The following is a 24,655-nucleotide window of genomic DNA, read 5'->3' as shown; positions in this document are numbered from 1 at the left end:
CATTTTTTTCCAATTGTTCCCATTTATTTGGATACCAACAATAGAAGCCATAGGGATAACAAAATTAAAATATAATCAACAATAGTTACAATACCTCACACATAATTACTATATAGTGACTTGTTAAAATAAAAATATAATCACATCTTAGAGTAGCAAAACATTACAATAAAACACACTAATCACCAAATTCTCACTCTTCTGCAAAAACCAGTCTCAATAGTGGGAAAAATCATGAAGTCAGCAAATTTCACATTTTTCAGTGTCTTTCCTCTAAGAAGCTCTTCTCATCAAACACACACACTTTTCTTCCTTCTGCTCTTTAGCTCTGACTCCTGGTTAAGCTGGTTTCTCGCTTCAATAAGACACTGAATAATAGGTGCAAGTACGGAAACAATTAATAGAAACGAGGACATTTCAAAACCCAGTCCTGCTGAGAGAATTTCCTGAATTTTGAGATTCAGTTGATCCATTACTAGTTTTGCTAACAATCCCTTTTCCGAAGTACTCTGCAATCACAGAAAACCCATCTTTTGAATTCTTTACTTGTTGGAAGAACAGGTTGTGGTCTTTGGAATTCTGCTCCAAACTTTTCTTCATCTCGAAGACAGATTGATATTCGGGAGCACATTCAGGACATTCTTTCTCGTTGTCACCAAGACAGCGTTGGTGGAAAGAGTGCATACACATAAAATGAACAGCGGGTAAGTCCAGAGTGAACGTGCATGCTGTGCACTTACTTAACTGGAAAATCCTAGCATTCGTTCTTAGATCTTGGATTTCCTTCCTCATGTTCAAGGTCTCCTCCTGCATAAATCGGAAATGCTGTTCGGTTAAAAACTAAAAACATTGGATTCATACTTTCATCATTTAAAAATACTAAGAAGCATTTGGTGGGTAAATAGAGAAATCAGTAAGTTGTCGTTCTGAATATTTCATTACTTAATTTTAAATGCTAACCTGGTATTTCTCAACAGCATGATGGTCTTCCTCTATCAACTTTGATTCTTTTTCAAGTTTTCGAGCAATATAATCCTTCACAACTGAAAGAGTCAAGCATGGATTTTTGGCTAGTGTCTGAAGAACAATAATAGGGGGTAATATGTCATATTTCTCAATATAAGTCAATACTTCCTTTACTTCTTTTGAGCAATCTTCCCCAAGCTCACCAAAATACTTCAGCAAATCTCCCCAAAGAGTTGGATCTCCTCCCTTGGTGGAATCCCCCAGCTTCTTGCAGCACGCAATCAATCCGTCATGGTCATGGGCCTGCATATAACAAGATATAACTTCTTTATAGAGCTTCATCTTCTCATACAGAAATAGCAAGCCTCCCTTGAATGCATTCATCTCACAGAGAATAATAGCCAGATCCACATCGTATAATGGATGCTCTAAATCAGACGGCCACCCCGTCTTAAGCAGGGATAGCCCCTTTTCAAACCTTTCTAGGCGTTCCTTTTCTTTATTTATATCTTTGACCTCTCCAACAACTTTCTCCTTCGATTCTGACCTAGGCATACTAGCTACTCCAGTTGAACTTCTATCTCTAAGGTTGACAGCTTCAGCGCCATTTTCACGTGACATTGATGGGAAGTTTAAGTCATTAGAGAGGTATAGCTCCAACAGTGTATTGTTAATTTCTACTTGAGCCGGTGAATCTTTCACCTTGATGGTGTATTTCTCTAGAAAATCCATAAGGGACTTTGGATGGTGAATGAACATATTAAGAAAATCAACTGGAGAAGGTAACATGGACAAGTATGTGCTGTTTGATGTCCCTCCTCTACTCGATTCTCCTTCTTCGGTGCAAAGTTTCATGAGTATCTCTACTGTCTCTACTGGCTTGTGCTCCACCAGAATCTTACCATATTCCGTCATGGTGATCCCAGCTTGACTTGGTTCAAGGCTTGAAATATATTCCAGTGCCTCTTGATATTCATCAAGATCTTCAAGCAAGATTTTCAAGTACCACTCATGCTTTCCTGCCTTTTTAGCAACATACATAGCATGCTCGTGGTAGCCTGCTGCACGGCAAACTCTTATAGCAGTTTCAACATCAAACTTTAGTTCTCCTGCACCATCTTCATTTTTTATGAATACATTGAGCTTTTCCACATCTTTCAGTTTTGTATAGCAGTTAAGAAGAAGAGTGGTGTGATCTTTCGACGCCAATCCTTTCTTCTCATGTAGTTTCTCCAAGTAATTGGTAAGATTGTGAATACGTTGCGCATCTAAAAACTTCTGGATAACATAAGAAGGTTCAAGGTGACCAATGGTGTGGATATATTGAGACATAGCCTCGTCATAATCTTGCTTTCCGTATAAATGATCCCCATATTTCCTAAGTACCTCAGCTGTTGCTGCTGCATCAGCTTGCTGACTTCGGACAAGATTGATAGCAACAGTATATAGATTCTTCTTGAAAAGCATATCCAACTTGCTTTCCATGTCCTTCTCTCCCACTGAAATAGCTGTTTTGTCATTCATTATAAGAATTATGTTACCCCATTCACAGATCATGTGTGACACCTCTTTAACAATTATACTGTGGGCGATCAATTTGTTCTTCAGATCATAAATGTTGAATGTGTACTTACCATTTCTTTGATCTGCAATAACACATAATAAATACCCACGGAACCATCCAATGAATTTCTTTTCTCCCTCAAAGGCCCAACAAGGACCACGACCATCAACTTCATAGAAGTAAACTGCCTCCGGTCGCCCAATTATCAACTCCTGATCATATAAAAACATAACCTTCAGAAAACGAAAAATATATCGTGCCCTTCAGAATATATGGGAGAAAAACGATGCTACGTACCGAACGATCACTCATCGTGACACCATTAAGGTCACATCCAATCTGATCCAGGGTTTGTCGTCTAGGAGGTTGATCCTGCAAGTTGAACAAGCTCACAGAAGTTGGAGTCACAGCAAACAGTTGAAGGGCTTGACCATCAACTCGGAACCCTAGACCTGTAACAGGAGTATTGCTCTTGTCTGTAACGCCCTCCACCTGAAGCCTGAAACGGGTGATACGCTCACGTGCGACGTCCCCCTTAATGCAATAAATGGAACCGTTGTCTAACCCAATTGAGATGAGTAATATAGGTGGAGCTTCTTCGAGGACTAAAAATGTTGTAATCTACAGGATGACACGGTTTCAGAAAGTATTCAAGTCAGGCTCTGCATGATTCAATTATTCATCAGAAACAAGAATGCAAGCCCAGACTGGAGTACAACAATACCTTTGCTTCAGGAAACTGATTAGTAAATATCCGCAATATTTGGATGCAATCAGGACTAGTGGTGCTTGAGCCCTCTGGCTGCATCTTATCGAGGTCAAAAACTTTCAGGCAGATAGGTGATAACTGTGGAGATGTTTGTTCGTCTTCTCCAATAGTGATCAAGAAATTCCGTTGCTAAATGTCAAGAAACAAGAAACCCGTTAACTATCTGTTACAATGGTTAGACATCCAGAAATCAGTTTAGTAGGACTACTAACAAATATATTCACCCCAAAACAGTTTGCAAGACGCTAGCTAACATTGTTGAATTAAGTTAGCTACATTAACGAGTTACTGGTATCAGCTCATATCATCGTCTCTAATTTTTATAAACATCATTTTGCAGGGAATAAAATGCTTACTGGTAACTTAAATGAAGTTGTTTTGAATCAACCTTCAATAACTACAACATTGCAGTTTTCAGGTTTACCCGTTTTCACTAAAACCCTAACGCTTGAGAAATGAAAGAAAATCAAACTAGATTATGATTTTCACTCCAACCAATAACTATGCGAAGAACAACCTGTGATAGTTCAGACCCACATCAATGTTTCTCTAAGCAGTGTTAATAAATCGACTAGCTTCAGATTATCAAACATATAAATTGACTATTTGAGAAGATTCAAAAGATAGTTAAGGAGAAATTTACAAGTCAACTCAAACTACTTTGGCATTCTTGTATAAATTACTAACTTCTAGAGTTGAACTCAAGAACCCTAACATTTTCAGAACTTCAAAATTTAAATCGACCATGAAATTTGAGATGATCAAAAGAAAAAATAAGGGTTACCTTGAGCTGCTGAAGGAAGAGAACAGAAGTGGCGTGAGCTTGAAATCCATAATTGAATTTCAATCCACGATCTAACAAATTCACCATACCATCATCACATCCAACAACAATCTTCCCTCTACCACTCGAACAACAATTTATCTTTCCAGTAACTTCTTCTGGAATTGATAATTTCCCAGATGTTTTCTCTTCGAAGAACTCGAATTTCCTCCATTGATACATTTTCTACCGCATCAACTGAAATCAAATCAGATGGATTAGTTTATATTTGAGATCTAAAATTAGTTTAGCCTAAGAATTTCGTAAACCCTAAACCAAGGGGAAGGAACGTCTCTATCTGTTTGTTGATTTCTGCACAATCTAGACATTCTTCTTCCAACAAAAGGAGAAGAGATATGATAGAGAAACCGATTCTCTAGGCCGATCTTGAGCAGATTGACGACGTGGCAAGACACGTCGGCAATTTTGCCTAGCTGGAGCGTGGAGAATCGGTTTCTTTATAATTTCAAGAAAGATCATTGATTATCATCTGGTTAAAAAATGGGGAATCACTGAAACCCCCACCTTTTTATAATGCACATTACTGAAACCCCCACCTTTCATTTATAATTACTAAAACCCCCACCTTTTTGTAAATTCCGTCAGATTTAACTTTACATTTTTAAATATTACTTTCTTACCCCTCTTACTAAAACCCCCACCTTTTCATAATGCACTTACTAAACCCCCACCTTTTCATAATACACTTACTGAAACCCCCACCTTTTCTAAACAGACCTGGCCTCTTACTAAATCCCCCACCTTTTCATAATACACTTACTAAAACCCCCACCTTTTGACCACCTTTTGACTCTGTTTTTGCTCCTTTTTATGCAATTTTTTTCTATTTAAACCCAAGTTTGAAACCACCCTACAAACTTCATCCCTTCCATCAACAAGTTTTAGTTTAGTTATTTAATGGCTTCTTCAAGTTCATCAAATGTGTATCAAAATGCAAGATCACAACTGGAGGTAGTTTTTTTACACTCTAGTTCTTTTGATTGATTTATATAATTACTAATTTTTCAATTTTCACTATGTCACTACAAAATTGGCAGCCTTCAGCTACAGACACAAGCCATAGCAATTACTTGAAATTCCGTAGCAGAAGGTGTTTTGCTACGACCCTCACGAAAGATTTTAGCTACGAACTTTTCGCTACGCGATCGGCCGTAACTACTAGTTAGAGCTTTCTGCTCTGGATTTTGGCGTAACTACATGTTTAAAAATATTTGACCATTAGCTGTTTATTTGAGATGGAGTAATTCGTAGCAAAAAGTCAAGTGTATACAAAAATTATAACCGATGAACATCCATATGCTACGGAAACATCTGTGGCGAAAATTCTTGCATTTTAGATCTTAATAGCTTAATATTCATTAATCATGACCCTGTTCAACCTGCACCTATTCATATGTATACAAAACTTAAATGCACATAAAATGACATATAAATCTGTTTACCAAAATATGAACGAAATATATCGAGCAAACAATCCAAACTAAACTGTGTCTATACATTTAAGAGTTCGACATACTATACAAAAAAAGAAGAATCTCGTACCAGGGTTCGCTTCTCCAACTTTTCCTGTAAGAAGCGATATAAAGTAATATTAGAATTCAATGAAAAAACAAAGACACATGGATAAATCAGGGTTATAATCACATTTTTCAATCAAATATAACATTAACGATTCGAGAAAATGCTAACAAATAACCATGTAGTATGTGTGAAGCACAAAATTATATGGTATATTATGCATCTTCAGTTTCTACTTTAAAAAATCCAAAATGCACATGGTTTTCTGGACTGCAGAAAAAGTTTAGGCGTTTTACAAACTTCATGAAGATATTGGGGGAGGCTACTGTTTCTTTTCATTATAAACTACTTTGAGGATTGAAGCCCATCCAAGGCTTAGAGAGCGAAGTTCAAGCTCAACAGTCAGCTCGTGAAGGAGCCAGCTGGCCCAAGCATTGCTTCGTTTGATTTAATTGGAAATACTTGTTCTGGTATTTCTACATAATTCCTAAATCTTGGAGTTCCCTAAACTAAATGCAAGTCGTATTTAGAAATCCTTAATGTACTATTAGATGCTTGATTAATGGTAGATAGTTTAACTTGATCACCTCCAATCGTAAAACTAAGACTATCATCAATATGAACCCTCACATAGAGCTTCCACGTGCGCGTTCACATGACATATCCCTATCTACTAAGCAAAGACGTAGTCATCTCATCATGATAATCACAACAACAAGAGACCATCTGATTGATAAATCTGGTCTGGTGAGACAAGGGGCCAAAGTCTGCTGTCAAGGAACCAAGTAAAACGGTTGCAGTTCCTAGATATCATGAAGAAACTTGACCTTCCATAGGCTTTTCTTTCTTATTTTTGAAAATCATATATTTTACTACACTTTTCTTCTTAAATCTAAAAGGATTGACAACTGCTTTTACCCACTTCTTGTCATTAGTTCTCAACAATCATTTTCAGCCCAATCTCATAAAACATCAAACCCTAGTTTGCATAAATAAAAAATTTGGTTTCATTCAGATTTCAATTTCAATTCCGATTTTAATTATGTTATATTAGTATGAAGGGCACAATTTCGATTTCAATTCATGTTCTATTAGTATGAAGGTCACAATTTCGATTTCAGTTTATGTTGCATAAAACCCAATTTCTATTTCAGAAAATAGAAACCCTAGTTCATAAAATTTTAACCCTAATTTCAATTTCACATCAAATTCAGGGGGTTTCAGTAGTTTGAATGGATTACAAGAGAGAAAGAGAGAGAGAGAGAGTACCTGGAGAAATCCTAACTGAAAATCGTTAGAGAGAGAGAGAGATTTGAGAGAGATACCACTTACTGAAACCCTAACTCAACCTTCTTACACCAGGCAGAAACGAAGCCTAAATCGTTAGAGAGAGAGAGATAGTTGGTTGGAGATAAAGTGTATCAATGCCCATGGTGAATTAATCGTTAGAGAGAGAGAGATAGATGAGGGGGATGAAGGCTTCTCGTCAAAATCCTTCCAATTCCTCTCTGGTCTGGTCGTGGAATGGAGGTGGGGGAGAATGAACTCGTGGTTATAAGCGCCCCATCATTTTATCTCCAAGGCGCCCCAAATATTTAGTCAATGAAACGGGGCGGTTGTTTAACTAATGGCCATTTGGGTCACTTCACATTGCATAATTCTGTTAAAGTGACGGAAAATTCAAAAAAGGTGGGGGTTTTAGTAATTATAAATGAAAGGTGGAGGTTTCAGTAATGTGCATTATGAAAAGGTGGGGGTTTCAGTAATTCCCCCGTTAAAAAACAGTCCCTTTAGACCTAACGATCTGGGTCGTTGATTTTTCAATGGTCGAGATTATAATCTCTTAGAACCCACCACCAAAAACCCTAGCTGCCAACAACCCTGGTTGGAGTGGTAAGAGGTTTAGTCTTCCACTTTAGACGTCAACGGTTCGAGGCACGTTGACCATTAAAAAAAGGGTTATTTCCCAAATGGCCCCCAACTTTGTGACCAGCTTCCTGCCTAGCCCCTACTTTAGCAATAATTCTCGTATGGCCCCCTTTTTCCGTTATCTTTAACTTTCCGTTAGTCTCTCTCCTCCATCTCATTTTCTCTCTCTGCCACATCATTTCAACACGCCACATCATCGTCTTCACCAGCAAGGTCGCCGGCCGGCCAAATTTCCGGCCGGGACCTTCAAACTTTTTTTTTTCTCTCTCTCTCTCTTTAAAAAAAAAAATTTCATTCCTCAACAGATCATTTCAACACGCCACATCATCGTCTTCACCGGCAAGGTCGCCGGCCGGCCAAATTTCCGGTCGGGGACCTTCAAACTTTTTTTTTCTCTCTCTCTCTCTCTTTAAAAAAAAAAAAATTTCATTCCTCTCTCTCATCACGAACAAAGGTCTGTTCGGGTTCTGTTCGTGATGAATCTTTCTCTCTCTCTCTCTAGATCTGTTCTAGAGAGAGAGTAATGAAAAAAAAATTTAGAGAGAGAGAAAAAAAAGTTTGAAGGTCGCCGGTGAAGACGATGATGTGGCGTGTTGAAATGATGTGGCAGAGAGAGAAAATGAGATGGAGGAGAGAGACTAACGGAAAGTTAAAGATAACGGAAAAGGGGGCCATAAGGGAATTGCTGCTAAAGTAGGGGGCCAGGCAGGAAGCTGGTCACAATGTTGGGGGCCATTTGGAAATAACCCTTAAAAAAAAACCTGGCTACCTTTTACCTCAATCTTCTCTCTGTCTAAAATTGATTTGTAGCCAGACCTCCAAAATCGATTCCCTTGATCAACTCCATTGTTTGTTCCAAATAACCTTTACTTTTTCAAATTTTCCATTCATTCCTCAGTGGATTTGAATTTCATTCATTGCTCCACTTTTTTTTTGCTAGAATTCGTTCTACTGGAGTCATTGACTCATGAGAAAGTTTCTTCCGCAAATGAGAGTGGTTTTCTCTTTTGGAGGTCATGATTTGATATGGACTGTCGATCTGTTTCGACGGTCTAGATCTAAAAGGAGCAAGGACTGCAATGAAAATGAGTTATCTTCATAGACTAAAATATGTTTTTTTCATACTCTAAAATACACGGACACCATTTTGTACTTCTTGAGTGAGTTGGCGCCCTAAATTCACCTCCTACCACTTTCTATGTGAAATATCTCTAGATCACACTGACGAAGTAGACATATGAGAGTAGCCGTTGAATTTTCCCAACTAAAAGCTCCATGAGGATGGGTAAGCCTAATCAAAAGTTTGTTAATACGACTTATGGTGTCACCTAATGTATTAAGCGAAATCTCAGACGTCTATACGGCTAACACTAGGTTGTCCAGACCTCATGGCAAAACTAATAATGAACTAAAAGTTAGATAATTATCAGAATTCGTTTTTTCCTTGGACTAGTTTTGCTTTCCCTCAGACTAACTTGATTGTCATTTCCCGAAGATCTAGAGCTCCACTTGTGCATATCCTCTACTTGAGACACCCGAGTGATTGATCTGATCATCTGCCTTTTGAGTTAGCTAGAACTTACTTGAGCAATGAAGATGAGAACTGCTTCCTTTATGACTAGATAGATAGTTTGGGAATTGATTACCTTCTCTGTTTTCTGTCGGTGTAGTTAGAGAACCAGAAATCTTGAGAATTTTTCACACTATTTATGTCTAAACCATTTCCTTTTATAGAGACTTTTGAAGTCAGAATTTTATTTAAAATATGATTTTTAAAAACACCAGAAATAAATTTATCAAAGCTCCTCTGGAATTGGAATTTCCAAATGGGAGTTTAATCTCATCCGGGATTTCCCAAATGTAGCCGGCCCGGAGTCCCATTACTAATAGGGCTTTGTTGGGTTGTGCCCATGCTTTGGTCGGGCCACATGGGGTCCCCCTTAGCATGGCCCAGGCCATGCACCCGACCATCCCTTGCCCTGGGACGTTTGGCCCGGCTTATGTCATCTTGGCTCGTCTTCTAGCTGGGTTCTTTGGATACTTGTTAGTTGGATCTTATCTTTGTAATTTATCGCATTCCCTCCAGTCAGATATTTTTCTGGTCGAGTTGACATTCTTTGTCTAACATGTTGTAAGATTCGTTCATCGTCAGCCGCGGTTCATCTAAATGAGCCACATATCGTAGTTGGCTTCTAGCTAGGGATGTCAACGGGGTGGGTTTGGGACGGTTCATCCCCTTCCCAACTCCGTCCCGTTAGCAAACGGGTTTTACCAATACCGTCCCAATAATTAGTCGGGGTAGATATTCAATTACCATACCCGTCCCAATTAAAAATTGCTAAACCATTACCGCCCCGCCCCGCCCCGTTTAATATAACATGAGTCGGTCGGGTTCAAACAAAATATTTTGTGTTTTGTTTCACAAAAGTTATTTTAGTTTGAAGTAACACAACAATCCTTAACAAAATTTTATAAAACTTTGAGTTTATCAATCATAAACACTACAACTACTTAAATAATATAAAACATAACATAGTTAAATTGATAATATAAGATTAAAGTTTTAGAAACATAACCTTAAATAAAACATATATTTAATATATATTGTACTAATCGGTTCGGGGCGGAGTTTTACTATCTAATACCAAACCCGCCTCGAACCCGATTAGTTTTTTTTTACTTCATACCAAACCCGAACAGTTTAATAAACGGGTCGGTAAAACCCGTTTCATTAGGGGCGGGTTTGGGAAAAAAATCGCTGGTTCAGACCAAATTGCCACCCCTACTGCTAGCTAAACGTTACGATCCCTAAAACGAGGACTTTTAGTGATCTTCATCCTTTGTCTTATTCAACAAATTAATCACATTGTCACCTTGATCGAGTGTCATCTTTTTTTTTTTGAACTTTCCATACATTAATTGGAATAAACGTTATTACAATATTTATCAACTAAAATACAAGGGATATTATTCCACGTTTTGCTTCTACTCTTCTTTCTTGCCCATTTTGCTAGCTTGTCTGCCTGCGAGTTGAGTTCTCTTCTTGTGTATTTGAATGAACTACTTCAAATTCTCTTCTAATTTTTCTCGAATTCTTCGGATGTGGATCAAAGATTGCCAGTGAATTGAATGCCTTTTCTTCTGGATGTGCTTAATTAAATTCAAGTTATCACTTTCTATGATTATTGACTTGTGATTCTGTTCTTTCGCCATACGAGTCCATCTAAGATGGTCATTGCTTCACTTTCTTCACTATTTCTCGCCCTCGAGGTTTTCACTTGAGCTGCTATAAATTTGGATTCTGCATTATGTGCAATTAAGCTAATTTTAGAATTAGATGTTACAACAATAAAAGATGCATCAACATTAATCTTAATGAAAGGTTTTGTTGGCGGTTGCCATTTTCCAGGAGGTGTTCAGGTTTTTTGTTTGTTTTTGGGAATGCTTTGATCATTCTGATGATCTTATCAAGATCATTTATCTCATGTTGGAAACAGTGGTCACATCTCACTTTCCATAAGATCTAAAGGATGCTCACAAAATGAATATTTTCACTAGTGTAACAAAGTTGGTTATTGTCTTGCCACGAGAAAATCCAATCTGAAATCGAAGTAATGTTTCAGATATAATATTAAAATTAAATCAAATGTTCTTAGCCATTGCACAGTGTAACAGTGCATGTTCAATTGTTTCAGTGTTCATACAATTCGGGCAGGTGATGTTATTGTCAATGTATTTACCTATTCTCTCTCTCACAGGGAGAGCTTTTGTACAGATTTTCCAGATGAAAATTTTTATCCGCGGAATAGTAAGAAGAGACCAGATGAAATTCTAGTTAGGCGAGTTAGGAGTGGGGTTGATATTGTTAGTGCTAAGATGTTGGTACATAGATTTAACAGTGAAGTTACCTGATTTGGTGAGCTTCCATTGGAGTTGATCTTTACCCTCGCTGTTCACCGGGATAGCTTTGATCAGATTTTGAGTCGTGATATCAAAGTTGGCATTGAGAACCTCGTTGTTCCATTTGTTGTTCGTAATAAGTTGGGTTACCTTGTTTAGACTGGATTGATTGATGTTCTTCACTGAGCCATTGATTTCAGGGATCCATTTGTCGTCCCATATGTTGATATTTTCACCAGAGTGCACTTCCCATGTGGCCAGATCATCAATGAGATTGTAGTGCTTCCTGATAGTTTTCCAGCTCCACGAGTGATGAGGTTTAGCTGGACCAGGTTTTTCAGAGTGGGGAAAGTATTCAGCTTTAAGGAGTGTCATCTCATTCACACACACTATCACTTGATTTGGTCCACGTAAGTGGACCAAGACAGCTGTTAAACACGATATTTTTCTATCGGCGCTACAACTCTCGATGCCACCGCCTCTAATCTTCATCACCACCTCCGTCACCACCAACATCTCTATCCTTCCTCACCATCTCCCATCACCGCCACCACCTGTCTACTCTCTCTCAACTTTATCTTTGCTCTCTCACATCTCCATATATTATCTCCTACACACTCATATCTCTCTCACTTTATCTATCATTTGTCGACAACGACATCGAACCGACATCTCTTTCGTCTAAGATGAAATGGATAATCCGCAATAAAAGTCTTTATTGTCCCTGGCACAATATAGAGACAAAGAAACTAAAGAAAAAAAGAAATCAGAAGCTATGAATAAAAATTTCGAACAAAAAAGTAGAATAAAAATAAAAATAAATAAATGAAAAGTAGAAGAAGAAAACTTAGGGATGAGGAAGAAAAAACATTTACCTATGTCAAGGGACGCTCGAATGAAAATAAGCCAAGAGCCCAAGAGCAATTATTGGGTGCCTCTATATGGATCCACAAATCTAGACAACTTCGCCTCCTGCTCCCCCACACACACAGCCTTTCATGAAATTATACAAAATGTTTGATATTTCTTCCTCCAATCATCATCATCATCATCATCAAAAACTTCTTAGATTACTAGAAGGTGTTGACTGTTGAGTTTCTCGAGCTAAATAACCCTTTTTGCCACTTGAATCATCATGCTTGTTTAGGATCAGATCACACAAAATATCCATTAAAATAAGAAAAATGTACTAATGCATGATAATTTTAAAAGTTACATATACTCCAATTCATCCCAAAAAAACAGGTGCGAGGATAATCCCACATAAGAGAAGTGTGATTTAGTAACAAAAATTATAATGTCTAAATCTTCTCTGTTCATTATCAAATCCCAATTAATTTTGAATGAATTTGGTGAATTGGACGACCACAAATCAACATATTTCTTTCCTCAATGAATAGAATATAACTTACTTATTTTCTTTCAAAAATAAATTGTTTCTAATAATTCCATGTAAAAAGTGACTAAATATATAATGTGATACTTATTGCCACCAAACATGGCCTCAACAAAAAAAAGTTTTTTATTTGATGAAATCAACAAAAACAAGTTAAAGATGATAGTCTGTAGGCTTCTTTCTAGAAGGGTCTAGAGATAAAGAGACTACATTTCTTTATTCTTTCTTTTTCTGCTGTGTCATTTACTTAGCAAATGATGATTACAAACATTTTTAATTAGGGTTCCTATCACAACAAGTTGAAGAGAAATGAAGGTTGTTAAATCTAGTCTTCTCTAAGTCTTCATTAAACTATATGTTTGAATGTCTATTAGTTGAATTTTTAGGTTGGGTTCACTTAATCTATTCATTCACTAAATTAACTCTTACTAATTTTTTCTAGATTACCTACGTTATTAGACGACTGTGATGGCTCAGCCTCTGACAACTGTAGAAATTGTGTTTCACTAGCCGCTACTTTGTTGTGTCGAGGTTTTGTCCACTGCATGAGTTTTCAAAGCACAAAAAAGTTTCAACACTAGCGAAAACCCATCGTATGCCCTATTCATAAAACTATGAAGCACCCAATTGTTTACCAACTACCATCCACAAGCTCGATGTGGTTTTTTCGCTTTGCCACTTCCATGTGGTGTAAACTTTCCTTTCACTTGTGAAGACTTCTGGCATCCTTAGTTATATGCTTCTGGAAGTATATATAGCCCATGGTGTATGATTTACGAACTCACCGGAGCTATCTTCGTTGATGTGGTCTTCGTTATATGTTATCGGCATGTGAATCCCTTATACACCGTTCCTATCACCATTGAGATCAAGTATCTTTGCACAGATATCATTTATGGTGGACCAGTTTGTGACAACTAACAGATATTGTTTTGGAGTAACTATTACCACATAGAGTTTTTACAACACCATCTATAATGCTCAATATTTCGCGTGTTGACACATTCATCCGTAGTAAGGTTTAGACACTCAATACAAGATACAGGAGTAGTTACATATTGATTAGTCGAAGTGGAAATGGGTCAAAATCTTAAATTAAGACATTACTGCATTGAACGATAAGACATCGATCTGACTATTTTTCCATTAATAATTAACATTTTATGGAAATGCACATCTTCAGATTTCGAATTCAATATTATCAATAAATCTGATAGTTGTATGTCGGGTATCAGATATCCAGATACTACAACGTAGAATATCATCAATGCATGTTTTAGGTGTATCAAATAGTACCAAGTAGAATATTGTCAATGGATGTCTTAGGTAAAAGTTCATTGTAACCCGGGGTCTAAATTGGTGAACATAAACAAATAAACAACAATTAGGTAAACCAACAATAATTTAGACCCAAGTAAGATTTGTTTGTTTCAACCAAAAAAAAGTAAGATTTGTTTAATATACACAATTAATTAGATGACTCTAATTTTCCAATAATTATGTGATATGGATTTGAGTGGGTCTAAATTGGTAGGTCTACAAAATCCTACTCAAAATCCTACTCATTTATATCTATCTAGGGAAACAATTAAGATTTACACACTATTTTAATCTAATCTTTTTTGTTACCAAATTAACCATGACTTTTATATGATAAGCTTCTAAATTATACTTTAACCCTAATTTGAATTATGTTGGTATTATAACCCCTTTAATCCGTATTCCAGAAAAAACCTACCTGATTTGATATTAGGTTGGTATTCTCGGTTTACTTTTTATTTTTTCAACGGTAATACTTTGACAAAAATTACAAACTCCAACTATTAGAATAAAATGATAAGGTGGGGGCAAAAATAAACCTCAAGATGAACCGTTTGATTTATTAACACTCGCATTTATAGAATTTTACAATGAACAGATAAGTAAAAAAGATGGAAACCCTAAATCACGATACACAATTACAACATAAACCATCGGAGTCCTAATTTTTTTTTTGTTGAAACCATAACATTACAAATTAGTACAAGAAAAAAGATGGGGGAGTTCCATATTCGCTTCTGATTATGAGTCCTTTCCCATTTAGCTAGAAGATCCGCTTGCTGGTTGTACTTTCTAGAGATACGAGTGAAGATGATGTTGGAGAAACGATCTGCTAGTTGCCGAATCTTTTTAATATGATTACCGGCCTGACATCGGAGTCCTAATTTGATGAAAACTAACATTAGAGACTTAACATTACATATGTTCCATGTCACATGATCGATTCACGACATTGAGAACGCACACCTTCTCTCATCATCAAATTAGCCTCATTTCACTCTATTAATATATTTTATAAAGTTGCATTGATTTTTTATTCCAAAAAATAATACCACATCATTGACACTACATTGTTATTCAAATTGGGTCAAATAAGTTTGACATTTAATGTATTATTGTATTCAACAAAAACTTATATACATCCACAAAACAAACATATACATAAGATCTGAAGTGTAAGACAAGTAAACTATTGGATAAGGGAATTACAATGTATAAATGAAATTCAATAGTACATCACATGCAATCAGTCTACTACAAACAAACAAACACACTACTTCTTGCCAAGTTACCAACTTAAAATCTAATTTAAAAAAAAAAAATAAGTCTAGCCTTTGTTAATCAATTTACAATAGAACCTAAATATATATGCTAAGCCGTGAATTCGTTATATTGTGTTAACAATCTAAGTTCATTTACTTTTACTACCGCACAGATCTCAATATTTCTTTAAACAAACCCATTAACCTTTGGTTATGGTGTGGATAATGAGGATAATTACTTTGCCACGAAGCCTAACTTTGATGCTACAAGAATATAACCTGAGGGGCCTAAAAGTAGTTCTAGGGAACACCAGGGATAATTTGTGTCTCATCTATTAATAAAGAGGATTATTATTGGTTATTTGTTACTATTAAATTTATTTGGGTTTATTTCCATTCAGCCTCTAATTATGTGACCAACTCGAAAACTTGGTCTCATGTTTGTCCATCATTTTAATTTGGTCCTAAGACATGATTCTTTTAGTCAAACTTAACAATCAATTTGGTCACTCTTTCTAGTTTAACTTTCATTTTAGAGCTTTTCCTCCCATCCAATTTGCAAGAATGGGATGTCGTTCGGCAACTGTTGGTTCGCCATTGTCGGCAACCTTCGAGAATTACCTTTCAATCTCTCTCTTCCTCTTCCTCTCACTACCACCATCATAATCATCATTATGATAATCATCTCTCCACCTGCCTCTCTAAGCTTCATATCTAACGTTTCTCTCTATAAGTTTCATATATGAAGTTTCCTTACTCTCCATAAGCTTCATATACAAAGATACCTATCTTTTCAATCTCTCTCTAAGATTCAAATTGAATTTCAACATAAGCTCCGTTGAAACTTTGACCTGAAATAGATCTTAAGATGGGCAGGAAAAATAGGAGACGGTAATGACGACGATGATGATGGTAAGAGCAAACAGAAATAGAGAAAAAAAATTGTTGAAGGTCACCAACAATTGTCAACGGGACAATCATTTTCGACGAATAAGAAAGTGAAAGGACAAGGAGAGAAATATTTTGAGACGAATAATACAAATGAGAGAAAATATTGATTGTTAATTTTAAGAAACGGAATCATAGTTTTGGGGGCCAAATTGGATCATTGGTCAAATATGAAGGCTATATTTTCAGTTGGTCACAAATTGAGGCCCAATTTGAAATTAATACAATATATTTCCAGAATGATTCTCTCTCACAATTTGACAACTAAACAAACATATTTCCAGAACTCATCTTTTCTTTCTCTCTGAAACCAGAACAATCTTTCTGAAGGTATGACATCCAAATTGAACATATATTCTTCTTCAAATTCTTTCTTCTTAGAGACTTCTGATAGGGTTTAGTTAAGATTCTCTGTTTGGTTCTTGAAACTTTAGGTCTCATATCTGGGTTTTGTTTGAGCTGGAAAAGACAAATTTTTGGAGGGTTAATTGTTATTATTTTTCTTAGATTTGGTGAATTGTGCTAGGGTTTTCTTCTTAATTATAAAAAGAATCTAATGATTTGTAAAGTGGGTTGGTGAGAGATTTGTGAAATATGAAGTCCTTTGCATCTGACAAGGACACCTCTGCTTGTAATTATCATAAAAATTGGGTTGGGGTACTCAATTTTGTCTTGAGTTAGCATTTTCTGGTTCAAATTAGGGTTCTTTGTGTTGATCTCTACTTTGTTTTATTTTCTTGCTTTCTTTTCTTATGTGATTAATGAATTATATCTGTTTGGGCAGGTAGTAAATGATTTTAATTTTGGAGCTTATCTTCAAATAGAACTCCTATTTCTATTCCTCCCATTTTCTTACTGGTAAGATTTTGGTAATAAATTCATGATTTAAGCTGAATATTAGGGTTTGAAGTAGTTACTTTAGAACAGTTTTGATGTCTTATCACTTGTTAACTGTTTGTAAAAATATAGGGTTTTAGTTATCTTTGCATGTAAGTTTTAGTTGCACTTTTTACTTATAGATATCCTGAGTCTATGAGACCTGACTTTCTCCTGGGGTATTCTTCTCGCTACATGGGTTTCATTTGTTCAGAGATTTTGTCCCGGATGCGTTAATTCTTGGAGAATTTTCTCTTTCTCTTCAGCATAGATTTCAGTATGACGAGAGTTCGACTATCAATTTTCCATCAACTGTCATTTCACACCTTCTCTGCATTATGAGGGAGGGGAAACGGTTTCGCCTATCTTTCTGATCTATTGTTCACTATAGCATATTCTCAATAATATTCGTGATCTTAGAGATTTTTACATATTCTATTGAAGTTTTCCGAACTATGAAATTCTTTAGTTTATGAGGTGCTTTTCTTTTGAGTAGAAAATGGCTCGATATTACTACCTTGATTGTTGTTTTTGGTAGAATATATACAAATAATACAATTACTTCGTTCGAATTAAGAATGAGTTACGTTGTCTTTGCAACATGTCACATAATGGGTAGGAATTGAACTTACAATTGAACTACTTAGGTCCCTCACATTCCATGAAAAGTAATGACAATCTCTGAACAAAAGATAATAGCTATCACGTTAAACTTTAGACAACAGGAACTGAAAATGTGGACTACCACTTGATCTGCTTGTCCTCCTTACGCAATTGTATTTATCTTCTGAGTTCTGATTCGAACATTCTCAAGATCGGTAAGATGAAAGTAATAATTTTAATTTATTAGCTCATTAGGATCATCCAGTCGCATTATGGGGACAATGTGACTCCGATAGTTACAACAATGGATCGGGTCGGTGATGGATGGATGAGGCCTGAATTTTCATTCTTGTGGGCGTATAAGCATACGTCTATCTTTTAAGTGCATGTTTGTCTCTCTGCCATTTTTCTCCATTTCAGTTTCTCTGCTCTTACTTGTGTATCACTTGGGTATTTGCAGATCTGAGTGTTATACCTTGTTACACTAATACGGGACAAGATGAGAGCTATGACTGTCAAAGCAATTCATCTAGGTAGTTTATAAGTACATAGCTACCCCTTTATATGATGCACCACGAATACCAACAGGAGTTTGTAACTAGTTACGTTTCAATAAATGAGTTCCTCTGATAGTGTTTTTTCTAGAAAAGACTACCGATCTTACTCTGGATTTCCTGTTATTGATTCAAGTCAGTTAGTGGGTTATTCTGCCATGCAATCTTCTAATAAACACCGAAATTCAGCTGGGTTGCACAGTATATATTATCAAAATGTTCAAGAGTTGGATTCCCAGTACTTACCTCAGAACATTCTAGATGAACGTCGCAGCAGCAGCAGCAAGGATAAGCATGATTCATCTCAGACTTCTAATGAACAGTTTTGCACCTTAGAGTCATCCTCAGGAACTGGTGGTTTTTCTGTTTATAATACCCCATCTAGCTCGAACTTTTCATCCAACGATAGCCCCATGTCGCAGCAAGAATCACAGACATATCCTCCAGAATCGTTTCATTCACAGTCTCCTTGTGACACATATGGATCTCCGATAAGTTTATCCTCCATAACTGACAACCAGAATGATATGTGGAGCAAATTAAGGGAATTAGAAGCAGCAATGTTGGGTCCTGATTCAGATATCGTGGACAGTTCTGATAGCACTTTCCGTGATGGGTTTAATCAATCTTCATTGATGGCTGAAAATTGGGATCAGATTATGGAATTGCTCCCAAGAAGAGACTTGAAAGAGGTTCTCATTTTATGTGCAAAAGCAGTGTCAGATAATGATCTGTTAATGGCGAACCAATTGATAGGCGAGTTAAGGAGTATGGTGTCAGTATCTGGCGAGCCGGTTCAACGATTGGGAGCTTATATGTTAGAAGGGCTTGTTGCTAGACTTGCATCTACAGGAAGTTGCATATATAAAGCTCTAAGATGCAAAGAACCGGCTAGTGATGAACTTCTATCTTACATGCATATCCTCTATGAAGTTTGCCCATACTTCAAATTTGGATATATGTCAGCTAATGGAGCAATTGCAGAGGCTGTCAAAGATGAAAATCGGATTCACATCATCGATTTTCAGATTGCTCAGGGCAGCCAATGGATCACTCTTATGCAGGCTCTGGCAGCTCGACCTGGTGGAGCCCCATATATCCGTATTACAGGTATTGATGATACTAATTCAGCTTACGCACGAGGTGGAGGACTTCAGATTGTGGGTCAGAGGTTATCAAGACTAGCACAATCTTGTAAGATCCCTTTCGAATTCCATGCGGCAGATGTGACGGCTGTCAATATCCAACACAGTGACCTGGGTATTCGTACTGGGGATGCGATTGTTGTGAATTTCGCTTACGTGCTTCACCACATGCCAGATGAGAGTGTTAGCACTCAAAACCACAGAGATCGTTTATTGAGATTGATTAAAAGCTTGAACCCGAAAGTGGTCACCCTAGTAGAACAAGAATCTAACACAAATACTGCATCGTTTTTTCAGAGGTTTCTTGAAACAATGAGTTATTATACAGCTATGTTCGAATCGATAGATGTGACCCTAGCCAGAGATCATAAGGAACGGATAAATGTTGAACAACATTGCTTAGCCCGAGACGTTGTCAACATTATTGCTTGTGAGGGGATTGAGAGAGTGGAGCGACACGAGCTCCTTGGGAAGTGGAAATCGCGGTTTATAATGGCTGGATTTACTCCATATCCTTTAAGTTTGGTGGTAAACTCTACTATCAAGACTCTATTGGAGAACTATTGCGAGAAGTATAAACTTGAAGAAAGAGATGGTGCTCTTTATCTTGGTTGGAAAGAAAGGAACTTAGTTGCTTCTTGTGCTTGGAGATAACAATCAACAATACTATTTGTACACGGTCCAACGGCATCAAAGAGAGGTAAAAGAATTTTATGTAGATTTTCATTTCCAGTACTTCAACTTGTCGATAAGTTACACAAACTTTATATACGAAACCCACAGTAGCTAGCTCTTTCTTCGTACATTAAGGTCCTATTTGAATTGGTGTAAACATCAATGTAGGAATGAAACATGTCGAAGGATCTTCGTCTTTTTTGACAATTTTTGTGTCGATAAGACTTGGACAAGTTAGCTATATTTGAATGAGAAGAAATTATTAACAATATAATTTTTACCTCTCTTTCTTGGTAGGCAGCGCACTCGAAGCTTCAATTGCAAGACTAGGGAAACAGGATTACATCTTCGGTCGGGGATACTATGCAACTCTGCAGTAAGAATCAGCGAAGTGAGAATCAGCGAAAGAGATAGATAAACAATTAACTTTACTAAGAAGTTGTGTTTTATTGCTTTGTTATATAGCACAAGCATGTATAATTATGTAGGTAATTAGGGGTAAATGTTCTAGAGAGAGAGAGAGAGAGACTTGTATATTGTAAAGAACTAGTATAGAGTTTTAAGAAGTAAAATGTTACACTTTATAGAATTCTTTTTCTTTTTACCTTTCATTATTCATTTCAACTTCCAAATGGAAGAAAGTGCAGGGAAGGGCCCTCAATAAAGGAAGAATCAGCAAAAGGCATAAAAAGAGCTGTTTTTTAGCTGCATGATGTTGAATTGGGGTCTGCTTTTTGAAGTATAAAATAAAATGGATCTTTACAAAGTTAGGAATTGATGGTATTAACCTAGAAGACTAGATCCCCAAGATCTAAAAGATGAAGATCCTTCAAAGTAGTTGTGATTAAATAATCTATGAATCAAGCAAATGACATGAGACCCAAATAAATAGTAATCAACACTAGATATGATGGATTCACATCGCGAAAATTCATGAATTCATCATCAATCTTAGGCACTACAGTGGCAAAAGGTCATCATTCTTATTGCGTTTTGATGATCGATATAAGCTCCTACTTGTTCTTGATCACTTACGAATTTTTCTGGTTTAGAATTACAACGTTTTTTTTGGTGTTTTTCTTATGGAGCTATGAATAATGAATTTCGGTGTCATTGTTGTGTGTTGCGGGGTGAAGGGGACGCTTTGATATTCTACTTCACCTTAACAAAGTGGAACTAACATATGTTATATGTCAAAGCATCTCCTTCACCTTAACAAAGTGGAACTAACATATGTTATATGTCTGAAGAGATGACGAATTCAACGATTCGACTGAAGAACACTCTATTAGTATCACGAGATCGCTCCAATGAGGTTTGATTCGACAAAAACATTATAGGTGGTTTGACTTGTTCACAATGTTGCTTCAATCTAATGATTTGGCGTCACAAAAGACATCGAGAAGACGAAAGGAAAGAAAAGAATAATTTATCTTTGCTCAACAACTTCAGTCTGACAAACTCGCAGCTCTCTATATCTCCAATCATTGCTTAGTTAGATGCTTAGCACTCTGAAATCCAAGAGTCACGGATTCGATTCTTGAGGATTGTTTATATTATCCTTATGTAAAACATCTATACATTTATGGTATAAATAATGGATAGGCCGTGTTCGGTCTTATCACGGCCTTTAAGAGTCTCGTAGTGGCTACGAGGGCATTGTTATGACTTTAAAGGTCCTAATATATAGCTTATGTCAAGGGTTAGAGTTAAGTCTTCCAACTTAAAGGTCAAGGGTTCGAGACACACGCTTATCAATTAAAAAATAAATAAATATATAGCTTATGTCAGGAAAGAGCTACCTCAATCATCATGATGTACTTTTGATTTTGTATCTACATGATGTAATCAAAGCTATGTAGGATGTTTGGTTATTCCATCATTAATGAAATGAAACTTTTTTTTCTCTAAAAAAAAAATTAGTTTTTCTCATAAGCCGCAGAAATTATGACCAAAAAGCAATGAAGAAATTTCATAAACTTCATTCCGAAAGAGATAAGAAATCCTGAAGAAGAAATTTATTCCAACAAGATTGTAACCATGCAGGCAAAAATAAAGGTCGCTGCTTTGGGGAATAAAAAATAAGGAATCCATATTTTTTTATACATTCTCGGAGACATATTATTTTTTAGCACAAAAATTAACTTGATCAAACATTGCTCCCTAATCTTCATAATCTCTATCCCCTTCACCACTACAACTTCCCACCACCACCATTCTGACCACCGTTGCCACCTCTTCTCGCTTTCTTTTCTCTCCTCTCTTCTCCTATCTCACTCACTGTTATCCTCTTTTTCTCGGTCTCTTCTTCTCTCTCAATCTCTCATTGTGTCTTGATCGATCTCTCATTGTTTCTCTTTCTCCCTCTCTATCTCTCTCACACACACTGTTCCGGCGAAGGGAAGTGTTCCCTTCACCAAAACCATACCTCAAGGAGGGTTTTTAGCGAAACCCTTTGATGATTTTGTGGGCACGAACTTTGTGATCTCCACAAAGAGATCTATACGGATTGCAAGGGAGAGAGGGAAAGATAGAGATTGCGAGAAAGAGAGATAAAGACTGCGAGAGAAAGAATAATTAATCTACAGAGAGACATGTCTACATCGAGAAAGATGAGAGTGATCTACAATGAAAGAGACAGAGGTCTAGAGTGAGAACGACAAAGAGATAGTCAATGAGAGCGAAAGAGGTAGAGAGAGATATAATGTGAGAGACCCACAGATTTTTCTTTATTCCCCAAAGGCGCGGCCGAAATAAATAATAAGATAATTTGAAGCCAGCGGCAACTCGAGCCTTCAGCTACTCGAGCCCCACCTCGATCCAACCCGCCAAATCAACGAAATTCATGCGAGTCGCTCTATTTAAGGTGAATTCTCTGTTAGTAGAGCTCGGTTTCCGCCCGAGTTGTTTTAACGTCAACAGGATCTTCGATTAAGTCCAATCCTACTTTTTGCTTGATCCACAATTTACGTGACCCGAGCCATTTATTATCTTGACTAAGAGCTAGAGCCTCTGTAGCTAAGTCGTGCACCGTCTCGAGCTGAAGTCTTTCCTAGTCGAACCGACCACTCCAACCGAGCTAGTTTGATTTTCTAGCCACCATCTGAACTTTTTTTTTTTATCAAATTGAGTTCCGTTGAGTTATCAAATGAAAAACTAATTTCGTTTTGTTTCTTCAAGTCAGCCACTTCACATATTTTGTGTTTCAACTACACGGAAATAATTAGATACGTGAGTGGCGTGGCAGATCGAGAAGACAAATCCCAACAATCAAGAAGAGTCTACATCTCTCAATATTGAAACCAACATCAAACATATAACAAAAGGAAATCTAAGTTCTAACCTGTCTATCTCATCCCACTATCTTATTTTCCCAACTAACTCTTGAAAATGGAAGAAAAAAAATCTCAATGTAGGAAAGTCCCCCCCCCCCCCCCCCCCCCCCAAATATCATGTCAACTTTTCTTCTGATAGGCCACATTTTCGAGGTATTTCCACGAAACACAAACAATGCAATAATATCAGCAATTCAATGGGCAAAAGCACACAACTACAAGTATGTCAAAGTTGAAAGCGATAACCAAAGAATTATTAGGTACCTCCAACGACATCAAATTAAACAAACATGTAACTAGGGGTAAACATCGGTTGGATAACCGAGTTTTGTAACCCATTCATAAATCCGATCCAACGGGTCCGGGTTATTGTAAATCTCAATCCGAACCAATCTGTTCATGTTTGGTTCGGTTACGAAACCAAACTATGCATGAACGGATTGGTTCGGTTGGATAACCTAACCAAATGTTAAAATTTTGCCAAAAACAAAATTTAAATTTTCGTGCTACATTTATACTTCGAACGAGTTAACAATTAGTATTATCTCACAAACCATTAAGTCTACATGTACGTTATTAATTCAACATAGTTTATCTACATTCGAGGAAGATTAAAAAACGATAAACAATTGAATCTCCACCATCCATCATGAAAATAATATATTCCTACATATATAATATATAAAAGATAATAATAATTGGTATATATGGTCCAGTTTTTTCGGTTATCCGTCAAACAAATCCATGAACCGAACCAAACCTCTCGATTTTTTACCTTACGTATTTGAACCAATTCGGACAACCATTGGGTCGGTCCCCAAACCACCCAAATCTATTTGGATCGGATTGGTTTGGTCGGTTCGGATACTAAATATACACTCCTACAGGCAAGTACTTCCTCATATGCAGACGATCAAGGCATTATCTCAATCTTTTCACATCATCAAGTTTGATCACATAGGGCGCAACAATAACATTTAGGTGGATACTCTAGGTAAATTGGCAAGGAAACACGAGTGTAATATTACATAGTCTTATATTCCTCCAGCTA

At 36.8% G+C, this 24,655-nt stretch overlaps 2 protein-coding genes across 10 annotated transcripts; one reads left to right on the top strand and one right to left on the bottom strand.

The window, feature by feature from the left end:
• Positions 1–2: 2 nt before the first annotated feature.
• On the bottom strand, positions 3–7,250 carry LOC147555997 (vacuolar protein-sorting-associated protein 11 homolog). 2 transcript variants are annotated; one of them, XM_086663724.1, is made up of 7 exons: positions 6,931–7,250; positions 5,686–5,709; positions 4,084–4,320; positions 3,255–3,428; positions 2,828–3,151; positions 961–2,742; positions 3–807 (listed from the first exon to the last, which is right to left on the bottom strand). In XM_086663724.1, the coding sequence occupies exons 3-7, from the start codon at positions 4,303–4,305 to the stop codon at positions 418–420; spliced, it is 2,892 nt and encodes a 963-aa protein (XP_086519850.1). In that variant the 5' UTR covers positions 4,306–4,320; positions 5,686–5,709; positions 6,931–7,250; the 3' UTR covers positions 3–417. The 2 variants fall into 2 exon arrangements, with proteins under 2 accessions (XP_086519850.1, XP_086519851.1); XM_086663725.1 differs by having other exon boundaries at positions 6,994–7,203.
• An 8,989-nt stretch (positions 7,251–16,239) lies between these two features.
• Positions 16,240–20,858, top strand: LOC147555996 (scarecrow-like protein 21). Of its 8 annotated transcripts, none has more exons than XM_086663716.1 (5): positions 16,669–16,746; positions 17,201–17,274; positions 17,507–17,647; positions 18,356–20,294; positions 20,567–20,858. In XM_086663716.1, exon 4 carries the CDS (start codon positions 18,512–18,514, stop codon positions 20,246–20,248), a length of 1,737 nt encoding a protein of 578 aa, XP_086519842.1. In that variant the 5' UTR covers positions 16,669–16,746; positions 17,201–17,274; positions 17,507–17,647; positions 18,356–18,511; the 3' UTR covers positions 20,249–20,294; positions 20,567–20,858. The 8 variants fall into 8 exon arrangements, with proteins under 8 accessions (XP_086519841.1, XP_086519840.1, XP_086519842.1 ...); XM_086663719.1 differs by having other exon boundaries at positions 16,672–16,746; positions 20,571–20,858; XM_086663715.1 differs by lacking the exon at positions 17,507–17,647 and having other exon boundaries at positions 16,240–16,746; positions 20,571–20,858.
• The last annotated feature ends 3,797 nt before the right edge of the window (positions 20,859–24,655 follow it).

Source organism: Eschscholzia californica, unplaced genomic scaffold (genome assembly GCF_041429995.1).
Source record: "Eschscholzia californica isolate CP2 unplaced genomic scaffold, dmEscCali1.0.p SCAF_2, whole genome shotgun sequence".
Taxonomy (NCBI): domain Eukaryota; kingdom Viridiplantae; phylum Streptophyta; class Magnoliopsida; order Ranunculales; family Papaveraceae; genus Eschscholzia; species Eschscholzia californica.
The sequence above is the reverse complement of the archived record's forward strand: the minus strand, read 5'-3'. Positions and strand labels throughout refer to the sequence as shown.